At 36.0% G+C, this 18,432-nt stretch overlaps 1 protein-coding gene across 1 annotated transcript in view; it reads right to left on the bottom strand.

Annotated features, from left to right (window-relative positions):
- Positions 1 to 18,432, bottom strand: part of LOC137626944 (unextended protein-like) — a 363,067-nt gene that overhangs the window by 292,605 nt on the left and 52,030 nt on the right. The window contains exon 2 of the mRNA XM_068357933.1: positions 3,233 to 4,232. Coding sequence (XP_068214034.1) covers positions 3,233 to 4,232 — 1,000 coding nt within the window. The remainder of the gene's footprint in view (positions 1 to 3,232; positions 4,233 to 18,432) is intronic.

Genomic DNA, 18,432 nt, shown 5'->3' with positions numbered 1-18,432 from the left:
CTTGGGCTTACAGACTCTTTTTTTTTCAACTAGCCAGACAATACTACATAGGATCCTTCTCCCTAGATACAGTTCACTTTCCCTTTGCCTACATATACACCGAATAGTATGGCCTATTCTTTACAGATTCTCCTCTGTCCTCATACACCTGCCAAAACTGAGATTACAAAACAATTCCTCTTCAACCAAGGGGTTAACTACTGCACTGAAATTGTCCAGTGGCTACTTTTCTCTTGCTAAGGGTAGAAGAGACTCTTTAGCTATGGTAAGCAGCTCTTCTGGGAGAAGGACACTCCAAAATCAAACCATTGTTCTCTAGTCTTGGGTAGTGCTATAGCCTCTGTACCATGGTCTTCCACTGTCTTGGGTTAGAGTTCTCTTATTTGAGGGTACACTCGAGCACACTATTCTATCTCATTACTCTTCCTCTTGTTTTTTAAAGTTTTCATAGTTTATATAGGAAATATTTATTTAAATGTTACAGTTCTTAAAATATTTCATTTTTCCTTCTTTCCTTCTTCACTGGGGTATTTTCCTTGTTGGGGCCCCTGGGCTTATAGCATCTTGCTTTTCCATCTAGGATTGTAGCTTAGAAAGTAATAACATTAATAATAATAGCGTTGTAGATTACATAATAATAATAATAATAATAATAATAATAATAATAATAATAATAATAATAATAATAATAATAAAGAAATGGCCCTCCTTCACAGTGAAGGACTACTGGCTTTATCTTGCTCCTTCCTGAGGCCGGTTCTCTTCGGAATTACGAAAAAGCAATCTTTGCGAAATAAAGTAAGACCTGAAAATTACTCCTCACACAGACCTGATTCTTCTGATGATAAGACTCCTAAAACAGAGTTACGTGCAGTTGCAAGGACTTCAAGTTAACATATATAATTGATGTCAATTGGACAATACCAGAGCCAACAATCGTTGTCAACACATACCGAGAACTACTGTACTACTATTGACCTTGAAGAATCTTGTGGGTATAAAAAATAAAAGCTATTGTAAACCACATTTACTTACAAGAATGCGATAAATGATACCAAAGAAAAGCAAAGTTTACAAATGAGTTACAAAGGACGACAAATGTAAATGATATGATTATTAAATATTAAAACCGAGAAATACTTCGAAGGTAATAAGCTTGCATGCTATTGAAGAATTCTGTCATATTGAATTTACAACGAAGGCAAAGAATATAGTTTTGACCCATGATAAAAATGCGTCTTTTGATTCTGATAATCTCAAACCCACGATTTCTCCCGACTATTCAACACCGCCTTCGCCCCCCCCCCCCCCCCCCCGCCCAACTCTTCCATCCCACTACTTGGTAAATATCACTTAAATGAGGTGGGAAAGTCTATAATATAAAAATTACTGAGACAAATGGTAAACAAAAAGTGATAGTTGCGAAGATCTAGACACAAAACAAATCTCATTTATTTATACAAGCATACATACCGAGTAAAAAATGAAACAAGCACGCACCGGCCGATACTATGCTGTTATAGTTTACAAGTCTAAGGGCTTAAGCAAAACTATCCCACTGATATCGAAAGTCGCCTCTCTTCCTAGTTTATTTGTCATTCATTTAACTGTTGTGTATCTAATTTAATTTTTGCTTTTTATCATCGACTTCTCAAATTCATTTCGGCATTGGACTACTGTCCCTATAAGACACTGTGGTGGCCGATGTGGTAACGTCCCAGACTGGTGATTGCCAGACTGGGCATCGAGTCCCGCTCATACTCAATAGTTTCTTTGGTCGCTGCAATCTCACCATCCTTGTGAGCTAAGAATGGGTGGTTTGGGGGAGCCTATAGGTCTATCTGATGAGTCATCTGCAGCCATTATTTGGCCCTCCTTGGTCCTAGCTTAGATGGAGAGGAGGCTTAGGTGCTGATCATAAGTATATATGGTCAGTCTCTAGGGCATTGTCCTGCTTGATAAGGCAATGTCACTGTCCCTTGCCTCTGCAATTCATGAGCGGCCTTTAAAACTTTAAATGTTGGAAGATTGCAAGCTGTAACAAAAACAAAAATCATACCAATATTCATAAAACTTTAGCTGCTCCGAGAGAGAGAGAGAGAGAGAGAGAGAGAGAGAGAGAGAGAGAGAGAGAGAACCATCAGTTTATCATTGCATTTTCCTCAATTGAGATCTTGGATGATACATCAACCGCTTCATTCAACGGACAAAATCCGACTGAGAACGGATAAATAAAAACAATAATAGATAATTATGGAAACATATTTCTCATAAAAAGTTACTTTCGAAACAATTAATCGTGCGTCTACATCACTTTGGAGAAACAATTTCATATTACACTGGAAATGCGAACTTCAAGTAAAACATTTCTACACATCAGTAGCTATTGTATAATGCGTAGGCGACCACCTAAAGCCTGGCAGCATTGATCGTTTGTATAGGTGAGGGACCATGACAACCATTTGACCACTCTGACGCAAGCCGTGGCGTGGCGTACATACCATGAGCACTGATGCTTAATTGAGTCATTCATTCATTTACTCATCTATTCATTCTTCCATTCATTATTTCACTTTTAAAGGCAATACTTGAACGGGGCGAAAAAAGGGTTTAGAAAAATTGGCACTTAATTTTGCATGAAGCGATATAGAAGTCTCTTTAAACATCCTAAAAGTCAAAATAACAAAAAGTCGAAGAACAAGAACATTACAACAAAATATTTGGAAATTAGAAATAAATCTTCCGGTACAAAAAATTTAAAAGAGATATGTATACAAGTAGAAACTCTAATATATTGCAATCAAAGCAACCATGGAAATATTCTCTAACAGGCGTATGACATTCATTCTAACAAAACCAAATTTTCGTTTCATGTTACGGAATGCATAATCTATTAGCAAGTTACATAACTTACAAAGACATCAAAAGACCTGCTTTCTATTTAGATGTAAACCTTGGAACCTTTGATCGCGGAGTGTTTTATAAAACATTCACTCTATTCCATATCTTACGTACAGGAAATCTTTTCATTTAAACGGCTACTTCTCTATACTTGGGCATGATAGATACACATAGTGCCCATGCTGGTATCCCTCCCAAGTTAAAACTAGGTATATGTCTGCATGTAAAATTATTTAAATAAAAGTGAGAGAGAGAGAGAGAGAGAGAGAGAGAGAGAGAGAGAGAGAGAGAGAGAGAGAGAGAGAGAGAGAGAGAGAGAATTATTGCTTACCTTAAAGGCATTCGTCGTAGCCACAGTACAGGAGCTGCCAAGGTCCCCCGTATTACTTGTGAAGAGGAACTCTGTAGTTTCAGTGATCCCTTCGCCGAAGAATCGGACGATTGCATCCGTTTCGGTCTGGATGGCAGCCGAGCCATCCTCGTAAAAGATGCCCTTGGCGTGTTCCTCAATCCTCATCCCCGTGATCCTCACTTTTCCACCAACTCCCAGGGGTTCAGTCACGGGCTGAGATGCAGCAGCCAAGCCTTCAGCGTTGAAAAGTCCGTCAGGAATGCTTCCTCCGGAGTTGGAAGGGGACTCTGCCAATATCTCCTTGGGTTGGCTTTCCTCCCCCAAGAAAGGTTCGTTCATCATGCCCATAAAGGAATCGGATAGATTGACCACTCCCAGACTCCCAATGCCCTCCTCGAGCCTCCCTTCCCTCTCATCCCCTTTGGTAGTTCTTGGTTTATCAGTGATTTCTTTATTGGCAGCATCACCTAACGTGATAGTTCTCGCACTGGTATGATCGACGGGCATGTCACCCAGCATCATGTCGACGAGATTTGGGGAGGCGGCGTCCTCCGACAAGGCGGTGCTGGTGCTGGTGACCACATCTTGCGCTCTGATGGTGATACTCTCCCACACACCACTGCCGTCGCCATCACCATCCCTTCCTCCACTAGGATTCTCTGTCATCAAGTTCACAATGTCATCCACGTTCACCAAACTCGATGCACTAGGAACTTTATCACCAACACCAGCCCCATCAAACCTTGTGGCGTTTTCACCAGACACAATCAGACTTTCACCGGTTTTAGGTTTATCGGGTACACTGTCACTGTCACCGTCACCGTTATCCTCTTTCCCTGACTGGTCCTTGACTCCGCTGCTGGTCTCTGATCTCGTTGGGTTACTCGAGTGTTTGGTCTCATTGTCTTGGAGGGGAAGGGGCGTGGCCAAGGCGGATTCGGTCTCGACGAGAGGAGGAGGCTGCTCGGCACTTCGCTGGCTGAAAACAAACAACAATAACAATTCAAAACACGTCTGGAAACAACTTGAACAAAACAACAACAACAACAACAACAACTACTACTACGACTACTACTACTACTACTACTAACTAATAATAATAATAATAATGATAAATATCACCATCAATAATGGTGATGGTGGAGGTAAAGATGATGATGATAAATCACATATAACGGTGTTGATTATGAAGATTAAATTTCAAACAACAGCAAAAAGTTTAATAAAACTAAACTAGTATCTCTATTTTTCTAACCAATTCTTCCTTATTTGAATGGAGCCTTTAGCGAGGCAGTCTTACCGATCTACGCAAATTGAGAAAACGAGTCGAAAAAAATATGAAAAAAAAGATAAGCGAAATGAAATATATTGGGAGAAAAATATTGAAATAATTAAATCAGAACATATCTATTTTCATTACATTTGTGTTTTACTTTACCTCGTTCTCCTTTTTATTCTAGTGTGTGATTAAATTAGCTGTGTTCGATAGCTCTATTTTAATAAGGGTATAATTATAATAGAAATGGAATACCTGGAAGAAAAAAGTAAATTTCATAAAATAAATGCAAAAACCCACGTCCGCGAAAATAACCATTTCTATAGGCAAACAAAAATACAATAAAATCTAAAACCATTTATTAGTTTCGTTCCAGGTGCATGAAACGTCCTCAAAAGATCTTGGTCAAGCCACTTCATCTAGCCTTTAAAAACACTTATCATTTATGCAATGTTATTGAAAAATAGTATTACATAAATTCTGACAAATCCTGAAAAAACATCTGCACACCCTTTCTTTAGCTTGGTCATTGTGCTCTGCGTAATCATCGGTATTTTCTAGTTGTAAAAATATTGTAAAGATTTTACGCCTAAGCCGGAAATGGCTATTCTACTTTCAAAAATTATTTAATGGTGTAAGGATGGGGCATCTCTGTCGTTAACTCAGTGAAGGTACAGGCTTAATCAACCATATGAGTACCTTGGCAGAGCGGTGTAATGCTCGTTTCGCAAAAGGAAAAGAAAAAAAAACTGACAGCCGCGTTAATACTTTAATTGCTGAGTAGAGGATGAACCCTGTGCTAAAATCTTTCCAAACATAAGCCCCTTTTAACACATAAACAGACTCTTCCAAAAATTCAATGACATCTCCGAAGATAAGTTGGGGCCTCCTAACACGGTTTGTTTACCAATATTCTTCTCAGACTCCTGATAGGAATTATTTCTTTCAATGGATAGTAAACATCACAGTGATCAGGCTAGTTCCAAAAGTTCAAAACCATGAAGTTTACATAATTCACTGAAAATAACAAGACAGTGATTTTACATCCCAAGGTATGAAAACTTTCTAATAAAAAGCACGCCAAGAAATCCAGACCTGGTGAGCATCAGGTGGCTAATAATGTTGTGAAAGTTTTTAGTAATTCACACGAGAACGTGGTAATGATCGCTGTCTGGTCTTTTCTCTTAATATAGACTTTCTGTAAATCTATTGCATGATCATAATCAAATATCAACAACAAAAAGTTCTACTAAAATTGCAGACCTACAGCTGCTACCAAACATTCTAAACTTGACCCAATCTTGAGCTCCCTCTCTTTTTGTTTTAAAGTCAAGGTAATTTCTTTAAATTACTCCATCCCTTTTCTCTCATTCAGATTCAATTCATCATTTATAAAGGCAATAAACGCAACCGAAATAAACCATAATGAAAACACAACACTTGGTGAAGAGCTCCATTATTCAGCTTTAATGCCGGTGAGGAAAATATATCATAGGTAGGTGCGTGTACAGAAAACATCCATTTCCTATTGCAAGCCTTTGATGTCTCCACAAGTGAGTCACCGCTATCGGGCCTTCTCCAAGTTCATTCAACTCCCTATCACGAGTGTCGGTAACATATTGTTTCCATCTCGGTAAAAAGTTTCTTTATGAATGCAGATTATCGCTTGAAATTCCAATTTCTTGAAAATTCCGTTTCTCTAATAATCAGTTTTATTAGAATTGATCTTTCAATAATATTCCAACGCCGTGTCATTTCGTTAGTGTAAGTACGGTGGTTTAGTTTAATACAAAACCGTTAATTGATATTATTCGCTGTATTTTACTCTCATAAGGAATTTAGGTCATAAGAGCCAACGACGTAAATATAGGCAGTCAGTTCTACATACCTGTCTTTGTAATTCAGAAGTTGCTCGTAATCAATGCGGTTATCTTTTTTGCGCTGCCTTCTGTCATTAGCAACGCTAGTATCTGAGTGACAGTTGTAAACGTTCTTTCATTGATTCGTCGTACTTTCTGGTATGAAGGTTATATCTAAACCACATTTTACAGAATTGCCAAATGTTTAGAGTTTCTGTTTCCATTTCCGTTTCCCTTTCCCAAAATGCATAAGCAGACTTTCCAAGCATCAAGACCCTAAATCTAACATGTAATACACACAGGATATTTGATTTATTTGCCAGAGAAATATTACACGTCTCAATCAATACTAATAACAGTAATATTTTTCATTCATCTCAATTTTCACAGATCTTTATTCGTTTAAATCTTATCAAAAAATCTAAAAGAATCCGTTCAAAAGATCACTTTATCCTTCTTAACAACAAATATCTTTCAATGGCTGATCCTAATCTCCACATGTACAATTATTTTGGCTTTTAGCATAATAAATCACATCCAGTCGCCTCCTAACTAACTAACCAAATGCAGTAGCAAACTAAAATGCTGATCCGTCTACTTAAGAGTTCTAAAGGACGAAGAATCCTACACTAGAAATTTTCCTCCTGTAAATCCCATTTATTTCAACCTGAGGCAAACAAACAATTAAAGCCATATTGACGTCTTTTCACAGAATTTGATGTGGGTTGCAGTTTAATATAAAAATTGCAAGATGCATTAAAGAAAACTCTACCAAAGCCCATATCCGAAAGGCATTTCAAGATGAATTTCACGGAAAAAGGCAGCTGTGTTTACAGTTAAAGACTCGACAAAAGAAGGTTTGATACTAATGGGGAAAAATATATGCAAAAAAAAAAAAAAAAAAAAAAAAAAAGAAACGAAAAAAAAACCGCAAATCGTAAAAAATATTTAAGTGATAAAATATGAGAAAAAACAAGACTAATTATACAGTAAGAGAAAAGGTCTATATTTGTATTAAAATTGCTTATAGCAAAAATGGTGAACACGTCGACAGACCGGATATAATTCATTTTTAGCTTAAGCATGACAGGTTCTTCGTCTGAATTAATGGTATATAAGTTACTTACCAAGTCAAGCGAAAATGCTACAGGTCATAATTCATATACAGCTTTTACATTGTGATGTTATAAATGTACAACTCAAATAATAGTAGCCCACATATGGTGCAGATGAAAAACTTCGAACAGAACTGCCTCATGGAAGACGAATATAAAGAAAGTCAGTGTTTTTATAAGCATTCAACTTCATCGCCTGTGACTCCATACACACACACACACACACACGCACGCACACACACACACAAACACACACACACCATACACGTATGTGTGTATCAATATAAGTTCGTTTCCCCCCTCAGGGATGCTTCATAGAAATAAAAAAGACAAAGACCACCGTTTTTACTCCTTTTACATACACTCTTACTATGAATAGTATTCTGGACTAACAAACAATTTATCAAACTTTTCGACATCATTAACCCGTTCATAAATATACTTACAAACATTCCTCTTTGAAACCCGGCATTTCCATTAAACACTTTTCCAAATCCAAATCCTTAAGAATATCACTTTCTACTTATTTCACAATAATGCTCTCTCTCTCTCTCTCTCTCTCTCTCTCTCTCTCTCTCTCTCTCTCTCTCTCTCTCTCTCTCTCTCCATGCACACACATACACGGAACTTTGCACTTGAATCACATAGCGTACACAGCCTTTTACATTTTACAAAACTAGAAAGGTGTGACACTGGCAATTTATAATGTCTGGCTGAATAAAAGGTCCTAAAGGAATGGAGGGAGCGATAATTGTTCTTTGGGTAAGGATAACCTTGCATCGGAGAATAGTATAATCAATAAGGTTAAGTCCTCAAATGAGGAGAGGAGTCCGTATAAAAAAGTTAAGAATATTTAAGGAATAAAGGCTACAATTTTCATATATAACTCAGAGAATCTTCTGATAGAACTGATAAGGATGCAAAGCAGATGATAGTAAAATCTCCATGCTCATAATCTATTTTAGATGGAGTAAAGCAACGAGCCCCACTGATGGCAGACACAGATGGAAATTTGTGATACGATAAAAAGGGTCGTAATTGAAGTGTGATGGCTGATGTCTGCAGTGACATCATACTTATTGGGATTACTCGTAAGGAACTGCAGATACTAGTGGAAGGTTTTGAAAGTATTTCTAGGAGAAAAGGGGTGAAAATTAAAGTTAATAGAATAAGATTGAAAGTATAAATGAAAACAAAGCTGATTGATCAGTCAAGGCTAGTGCAGGTAGGTTGAATGATATCAGTTGATTACTGCAGATATTTGTGAGAAAATATAATGAAAAATTGATTGATGGCAGAAGAGATGTCTTAAAAAAAAGTGAAGCAAAGAAGGTAGCAAGGTACAGTATGCGTGAACGATCTAGGAAATATCAGCGATGTTTAAGAAAGCCATAGTTGGAATGTATAAAATTGTGCATGTAGGAAGTTCGATGAACTTTTAATGAGCTCTCTATGTAGGCTTATACGATAGTTTATTATGTGGTAGCTTTCCATAGAAGGAATTCATCTTTCTACAGCACTAGGTATTGATAGCATGGAATATCGTCTTGACTGTCACTAGAATCAACCCCTATTACTTTAAATCGTCGACTGTTAAAAAACTAAGACACAAGAAAACAATCAATCAATATATATATATATATATATATATATATATATATATATATATATATTAATGCAAGTATAAATATACATAGACTCAGCAGACACCTATTTTGACTCTTAAGAAGGTGGAGTAGCATAGATTGGGCAATCCATTTATCGGTAAATCAGCTGGGCTGGGCTTCCTAAGCTCATTCTCAATTTTTTGGTAGCAGATAATGCAGGTGCCAATTTTAAGATGGTTTAACTGGAAAATGAACCTCACACCATGCAAAGCATAATGCATATATATATATATATATATATATATAAATATATATATATATATATATATATAAATATATATATATACATATATATATGTCTATATATATATATATATATATATATATATATATATATATATATATATATATATATATATATATATATACATAAAATGAGAGTGAAATTAAAGACGATAGATACCCATAAATCCAATGGCATAAACACTACAAAATTGATAAAATGTGGATAAGCCACAATCGTATGATTTCCTTTAAAGCCTTACTGTAAGATTCAAGACATTTTAAAGGCATGTATAATTGAAACATAATTACGCTATTAAATTATTAATAAACAGCATAATTCAGGCGATATGAAAATCGATGTTAAAAAATAGTGAATAAACAAAGAGATGAATATCAATGCCAACAGTTTGAGAGAGAGAGAGAGAGAGAGAGAGAGAGAGAGAGAGAGAGAGAGAGAGAGAGAGAGAGAGAGAGAGAGAGAAAGCAGAACGGATGTGTTGTTGAGATAAGAAGGCACAATTCATAAAAAATAGGGTTACATTCTATATTATTTCAACTGATGATTAAAGTGATCATTACTAATTTAACACAGCTGAAGATTAGACAATGGCTAAACCTAAACCGTGGAGTCCCACTCAAGCATAGTATCATTCACAAAAACAGTGAAATGTTATCTTATTCTACTGGTTGTAGGGGCCCGAACAGTGACGCTCCCGGCACGAAGAATTCTTTCAGAAATGGCAAGAGAGGAGAAAGGCCCACGGACGGTCTGTCAAGCAGGCAAAAACACTCAAACAGACAAGTGATATAAATCAAACCTGTCCAAACTAGCAACATACCAAGATCGAAGAGAGAGAGAGAGAGAGAGATTCTCTTCAAATGATCCCTGAATTACGCAACGTAGCCTCCCAAAGGCGATCACTCAAGCCCTTCTCCATCAAACTTTCAATGACTCCATCAGGCAAAAGTAGAGACACCCTAAACCCTATAATAACCTCTGAACAAAAATACTAACGCTGAAATCTCTCCTCCTGTGGTGAGGAGGAGGAGGAGGAGGAGGAGGAGTAGGAGTAGGAGTAGGAGTAGGAGTAGGAGTAGGAGTAGGAGTAGGAGTAGGAGGAGGAGGAGGAGGTAGGAGGTGCTGAAATGAGCTGACCATGACCTAGACCAGTCCGACAAGCTCACGGCTTCCAGAGAAAGTTCAGCCGGGAATAAATTCAGCTTTTTAATTCTTACATTCGGAAAATATCATAGTCAAATTATCAGTCGATACAAAATATCAATAAGGAAATTAATGTATATTCGTGTGAAACGCCATTAACCTAATCAAATAATTATCATAAGACAGTGATATCCATTACCTTTATGATTCACCATACATGTAATCAAAAATGCTATGACGATCTGTAGTCAATGTGGTAATCATAGAGAGAGAGAGAGAGAGAGAGAGAGAGAGAGAGAGAGAGAGAGAGAGTACTTTTAAAGCTGAAGGTTTGATAAAAGATCTCTCCATCATTAGGCCGTAAAAACTAGTTGACATCAACCCATGATTTCCATATGAAACCAGCAATATCTATTTACTCTCTCTCTCTCTCTCTCTCTCTCTCTCTCTCTCTCTCTCTCTCTCTCTCTCTCGATAACAAACACATACTGTATGTGTGTTTGGTGTATGTTTTGTTTGATAATATACATATATATATATAGATATATATATACTTTATATATATATGTATATATATATAATGTGTGTGCATGTGTAATTATCATTATAATTGTTAACCAAGCTGGAACTAGCTGGAAATGTCAAATACTACAAGCCACCGACAGAAAAAGCTTCCTAGAACTGGAGACGAAAAAATAAATCATAAGACAAATAAAAAACACATATTAAGATAAATAAATGTTAAACAGATATAGAACATAAAACCATGAAACAAAAATCATGTCAACCAGCTCAACGGAAAAGCATTTGTACCGATTTTGAACTTCCAAAGTTCCATTGATTAAACTATTTGATTTTGAAGATCACGTCACAATTTTGTCCCAACCGAAATGAACTTTGAATAGAAGGTATCGAACACATAATTAGAAAAGTTAACCAGGTTTCCATTTTGATAAATGCTGTCTGCGAAAAATAAATTTCGATCTCAAAGTGTGAAGTACACACACATAACTATACACACACATCCGTACACACACACACACACACACACACACACACACACACACACACACACTATATATATATATATATATATATATATATATATATCACATATACATATATATATATACATATATATATATATATATATATATATATATATATATATATACGTACGTATATGTGTATATATTTTATAACTATGTACAGTAAATGTGTGTGCGCGAGTGTGTCCTAGATATGCTCATAGATGCACCGCCCACATATTTTCGATTTAAATGCAAGCATGCAAATAGCAAACAACTTGAAAAAATAGCAAAACGTGAAAAAGCTGGTGTAAAACACAATCGCTTAAGGGAAAAAACCTGAAAAGCTAGTGTTAGGTGACCTCATTATTGATTCTATATAGTTAACATACGCAAACGCAAATATGATAGCGCATACAACTGATATGATATGAATACCAGTCTCGTATATCCGAGCAGTGACTGATTCATTAAGATTAACATTCATTGGAAGGAATCGTGGTGTGACATACAATACTTTATTTTCATGACTCAGTGGCGACAATAATCAGGTGACGCCTTGAAACTGGAAACGAAAGATAACAGGAATTGCTCAATAGAATTTTGAATGATTTGTCATCTATTATCTTTGCAATTCTTTAGTAAATCTTTCTGTTAGGAATTGACATCGGGACTGCAATAAAATTATGTAGTCTACTGTTGAAAAACAATGTCACGATGAAGCCTGAAAGCGTATGGATGGATAGCCTACAGGTAGAAAGAAGAAATAGGTACAAATGATTATAATAAAAGAAATCTAAAAGCCACATCCATGTGAAATTTATTTTCAATCGACAGTCACAACGACCTTTTAACGCGATTTTAGCATACTTTTAGGATACAATTACTTAGGTATTCTATGAATTTGAAAAGTATATTAAGAAACTTTCACCTTCCCAAAAGGAGATTGAGAGTTAACGCGTGGTTTGGACTTTCACTTGTAAAAGGAAGGCATCTCTGTTATATGTTTCCAGTTCGTCTTCAGCGTTTACAGAAATAACGGCATTCACAGAAAGTATGATGAAATCGAGAAGGCAAAACGTCTTTGCGACTTGGCACTACAAATAGCAGTGACATGAACACTGCGCTTTATTGGAGGAATACTGAGTTTTGTTGAAGGTAACAACCGTTTTAATTGCCTCTAGTGGTTTCCGGTAGTCTCTTGTCGATCTCATTAATTCACGACAGTATCCATAAACCGAGAGGGAGACTTACGTGGCTTCTGGTGATCTTTATCCTCACACCAGTGGCCTCCTAATTTAAGCTACGACAAACTCACTTTCCCCACCTTAAATATACAAGATACAACAATTCACCTACAAATATGAATGAGTTGGAACAAACTGGAGCATTATCACGGAAATTATTTGACGCTTTGCAATGTGTATTACTCATTAACTATTTAACATCTAAATAAAACTTGCACCCACCCACACACAAATGTTGTCCTCATTAAATGTAGCCCTTCAGATTCTCAATTAGTAAGTTGGCATGAATTTTTCAACCCTACAACTGACTCCATCCTAGATGCAATTCACTCAAGTCATCCATCATCTATATAATGTATTTCAAAAGAGTGTCAACACAAGAGTGTCCATTAAGATAATTTGAGATTTATTGACAATGATAAGCATATTCAGCTAGAAAATAATTACACATAAGATAAAAAAACCGCAATTAACTTTCTCCAACAAATCAAAGAATTACTAGAGATTCGTATTGATCTTTTACTACACTACCAAGCTTTGAAATTATCTTTTTTCTTCCTTGTTCTATTTCGATCATGATTTGTAATTCTTCTGGGGAAAATCTTACTATAAAAGATCATCATCGTGTCTAGTCTATCCCTTTGGCCACTAAAAATTTTGGGCCAAACTATCTATCATGAGTCATTTTGATTCTAATGCATCTTTCACACCCTCTATGACCAACATCTACTCGTAACTCCTAACACTTCTAAATCCTTAATTTTTCCTTTGTATTTTGTCATGCATTCTTTCAACATGACCAAACCACCTCCAATACCCTTTCCCGATATGTTAAAATTTTTACCAATCCTACATACCACCTACTGTACATTTCTCACTCATTTACACTTTGGCTTCCACTTATAAATGCTGTTCTTTTTTCAACCTCTTGTACACATTCTGCTACTTTTCTTGCTTTTCCTATTTTGCGAGTCACCTTTTCTATCCATGATTCCTTATATTCATTTTCCGATTAATAAATCAATCACTTCTATTTATCATGATCCATACTATCTTACAATACTACAGCTTTCTTGTTTCCATGAATTTCATCCTCATTACCTTACTGTTGCTCACACCATATCTAAACTTGCTCCTCTTGCAAACACTATTAAACATTACTTAATCTCACTTTCACCACAGTCTTGCAGTACCTCACTTATAGATCCTACAATATACTGATGTTTTTCCTTTCTTCAACCTTATAATTGTCATTCTTGTATTTTCAAAAGCCCCTTTAATAACCACTCTTAGTATTACACTAGATCTTTTAAGCCAAACATCACTCAGATCAGTCTTTCTTCTATATTTTGCATTCAATCATTCGTAAAAATACTCACGCCACCCACACAAGACTACATTAATATCCGATAACATCTCGCCTATTGCATCTTTTATTCTGAGATCCATTTGTTCATGAATATTTCTTTCCCCTTCTACTTCCCAACAAAATCATTTCTACAGTCTCTCAAGTTCACATCCACTTTTCCTCTTCTTTTTTTGCTACCAACTTCTTTTAAGCTCTCACTTCATCCTTGACTAACCTAAACATCCTTTTATGAGCATACACCAACTTTCCCTTTTTGACATGCAACTGCACCTCAAAATAATCTCCTTTTCTCATTTATCATACCTTTTATTTCCTAAACCCACAGCATATTATTTCCAGATGTTTTTTCCCACCCTCCTATACCCACAAACAATTCCTGCAAAATATGACCCAATCATAGACTTTAAAAAATTCCTCCTCAAGTCTTTCCTCCTCTGTTACTATCCCTCACTTCATCCATTTCGCTTTATATGCTCCTTGGTATTCCTTTTTATTCTACTTGCTAGATCAAACTACATTTACTTTCAACTTTTTCTCCATTTTTTTCTGTCTACCTTAACCCTTGCTTCAACCAAATAATGATCTGAAATGCCCTAAGTCACTCTTATTTTCACTATTATAGCCATCAACTTGCTCTTCCCAGTACTTTGACCTAACATATTCTTGTACACTATTTCTTTTCTTTTTAAGATATACTTCAAGATGTTCTTCTTTTCAAATCATGTATTTCCAACAGCTGACACTACTTCTAAACACATTTCTAGACGACTCTGTTCTTTCTCGGTTACTACAGGAACTCCATACCTGCTAACGATACCTCTTTCTGTTACCTATTTTTGTATATACATGTAAATTTCTTGGAACAACCGCCATTTTTTGTTCTCTTAGATCAGACCTTTCTATAAAAAAAAAAAATAAATCACTCATTCCGGGATCCTATACACCTACTGTCACAAGTTTTTTTTTCCATACCCGGTCTTACTCATAGAATCCTCAAACACATTAATATTGCAGTCTCGTACACTCCCACTTTTCATGATGCTCCAATTACTATCCCTTCCCTAAGCCTGCACTTTTCAGCTGTCACAGACACAATCATTCCATGCCATTCCTATTCTTGCACATCCTGGTGGTTATTTTTTCCTTATTACGGACTAAAATACCCAGCTTGCTCTTCTTGAACAATTCAACTATCAAATATTTCTTCTCTGCACCACATCAAGAAAATTCCAAAACCCCAAGACTTAGCATTTTCCTTCTGAAGTTATTTTTTTGCAAATAAAGTACAAGGTATTGGGGTACAGACTCCTAGCCTTCTGGACATTTAATGACTCACAACATACAAGTGGGGCGACTGCGAATATGTTTCCTTCCAGACATCTAATAATGAAATAGTGATCGACATAGGCATTAAAAGAGGTGATTCACCTATTATTTAGAGGGCAAGTCCTACCAATAATGTTGTCCACAACTCTCTAACTACACACTCATCTGCCTTTAGGTACAATTCATCAGCAAAACTAACCACTGGTACTCCCTAGAACAGCAGTGTTTAGTTCGAACATCTTTCTACCAGTGAGAGGTATCTATCAATAGTAAATAGACTGACATGACATATATTGATATCCATTTTAACCTTAGGAGGGCAAGGTTCCCCCCTCATCTATTGGTAATTTCCTCCCTCAAGAGTTCACAAACCTCGACTAGGTAATCATCTACCTTGGGTCACAGCGCATTAGGACTTCGAGCCATTGGATTTCCTGCTGTAGGTTGCACTGTCCAGATCGTACTGTCTACTAACTCCATGGTACCAATATATGAACAAAATACAAAACACTCATACACACGCACTATATATATATATATATATATATAGATAGATAGATAGATAGATAGATAGATAGATAGATATATATGTATATATATATATATATATATATATATAGATATATATGATATATATATATATATATATATATATATATATATATATATAAAAGCTAAGCTCTAACCCTAATTGGAAAAGCAAGATGCTATAAGCCCAATGGCTCCAACAGGGAAAAATAGCCCAATGAGGAAAGGAAATAAGAAAATAAATAAACTACAAGAGATGTAATAAACCATCAAAATAAAATATTTTAAGAACAGTAACAATATTTAATTAAATTTGTCATATTTAAACTAAAAAACTTCAAAAACACAGGAGGAAGAGAAATAAGATGGAAGAGCGTACCGAGTGTACCCTCAAGCAAGAGAACTCTAATCCAAGAAAGTGGAAGGCTATGATACAGAGGCTATGGTACAGAGGTTATGGCACTGCCCAAGACTAGAGAAAAATTATTTGATTCTGGAGTGTCCTCCTAGAAGAGCTGCTTACCATAGATTAAGTCTCTTCTAACCCTACCAAGATGAAAATAGCCACTGAACAATTGTAGTGCAATAGTTAACCCCTTGAGCGAGAAATTAGTTGGTAATCCCAGTGTTGTCATGTGTATGAGGAAAGAGGAAAATGTAGTAAGAATAGGCCAGACTATTTGGTGTATGTGTAGGCAAGGACAAAATGAACCGTAACCAGAGAGAGAGATCCAATGTAGTACTGTCTGGCCACACAAATGACCCAATAACTCTCTAGCTGTAGTATTTCATATAAAAAACATATATATATATATATATATATATATATATATATATATATACATATATATATATATATATATATATACATATATATATATATATATATATATATATATATATATATATGATAAAAACTTTTGAACATTAATGAGACCAAAGCCAAGAGGAAAGCAAGATACGTTATACGCTCGAAGCACTTCCTTACCATATGAAGCATTCGTGTACTGCTTACTGTTAGTCAAAAGATACAGAACGTATATACATTTAAAGGCAACAATCGGCAATCGAAAGCCATGCGCCACAATTATGAAAGCATACGTACATAATCTCGTATCAAATAATATTTACGAAATTTCTATACCTAGTAAGTTCAAAGAACTAAATAAAAAATACCTGTAGTTCGGATTAATCCTCTTCATCTCTACAAGTCACACACTACAATCACACGCACACTAAACCAGTTTTTTCTCGTACTGCGGAAACTATTATTCATCCACTCCTTGACAAATAAAAGTTAAGACAAACAAGCAAAACCTCTATTGTACGAAGCAGGTATCCCTATCACGCGGGATAATAACACTGGAGCATCTACGCGACAGGTGTTAGTGACAAATGCAAAAGGAATGTTCTCGACAGCTTCATCTTCTTCCCTTGAAAGACTTGGTGCAGTGTAGTCCAGGAATATACAAGTGACGTTCTCCTCATCATCATATACCATCACCTTACAATGCAGTAACACAAAAGGTAAATGTATAAGCCTTAAACTGTTGACGTCAATGGAACAGATTGGATGTTTTTCCGCTCGGCGAAATTTAGTCTTACCGTTTCTTGCATAACTTCTTGTATTTCTAGCGTTCTGAATTTCTGATTAACATCCATGTTTTGCATCTAGTTTCCGGACGGACATATTGAGCACGTACTTTCCGTGTCCTTAAATCGGACTACGGCTTCAAATATGCAATTATAAAGTGTTGTGTTTTAATGTGCTCTGGAAGCAAGAAAGTAGTCTGCCACACGACGTCGTTCTGTTCTGCGCAAACGCACTCACGTCATATCTATTAAAGGTCTTTTCCTAAGTGTCAAGTCCATCGTCATTTATAGAATAAATGCTTACTAACTAAATTCTGCAATACCTACCGGTTAATCCTACGCCTGAGCAAGATATTACAAACATGTAAAATCTATTTTCTCATTTCCCTTATATAAAACAGCAAACTAAAAGTCAACATTCTCCACATTCGAAATTTGTTTCTGCATTTGTAAATCTTGATGATCCACCCGCCAGTCTTTCTTTAATTCTAAGACCGTTCTGTGGGGAGAATCGGCAATCTTTATAGTCACTCATAATGCAAGGAACTGGTTCATATATTGAAAAAAAAAATACTATACTTTCTCATCAAGGATCAAACTTGTCGGATGTCGTTTTGACTAAATTTTAGTTGTTGAATTGAACTCAACTTTCAACAGGGCTTCACAAGGCACTAAATGAGTTGGAAGACCCAGGCCTACATGGCTGAGGAATAAGAAGAGTGAAGCAGATGACGAATGGAGAAGTATTGATTTAAAAGCTCAACATAGACATGACTGGCGAAAT

This window comes from Palaemon carinicauda, chromosome 2 (genome assembly GCF_036898095.1).
Source record: "Palaemon carinicauda isolate YSFRI2023 chromosome 2, ASM3689809v2, whole genome shotgun sequence".
In the NCBI taxonomy this organism is placed as follows: Eukaryota; Metazoa; Arthropoda; class Malacostraca; order Decapoda; family Palaemonidae; genus Palaemon; species Palaemon carinicauda.
This window is presented reverse-complemented; position numbering and strand designations above follow the sequence as displayed.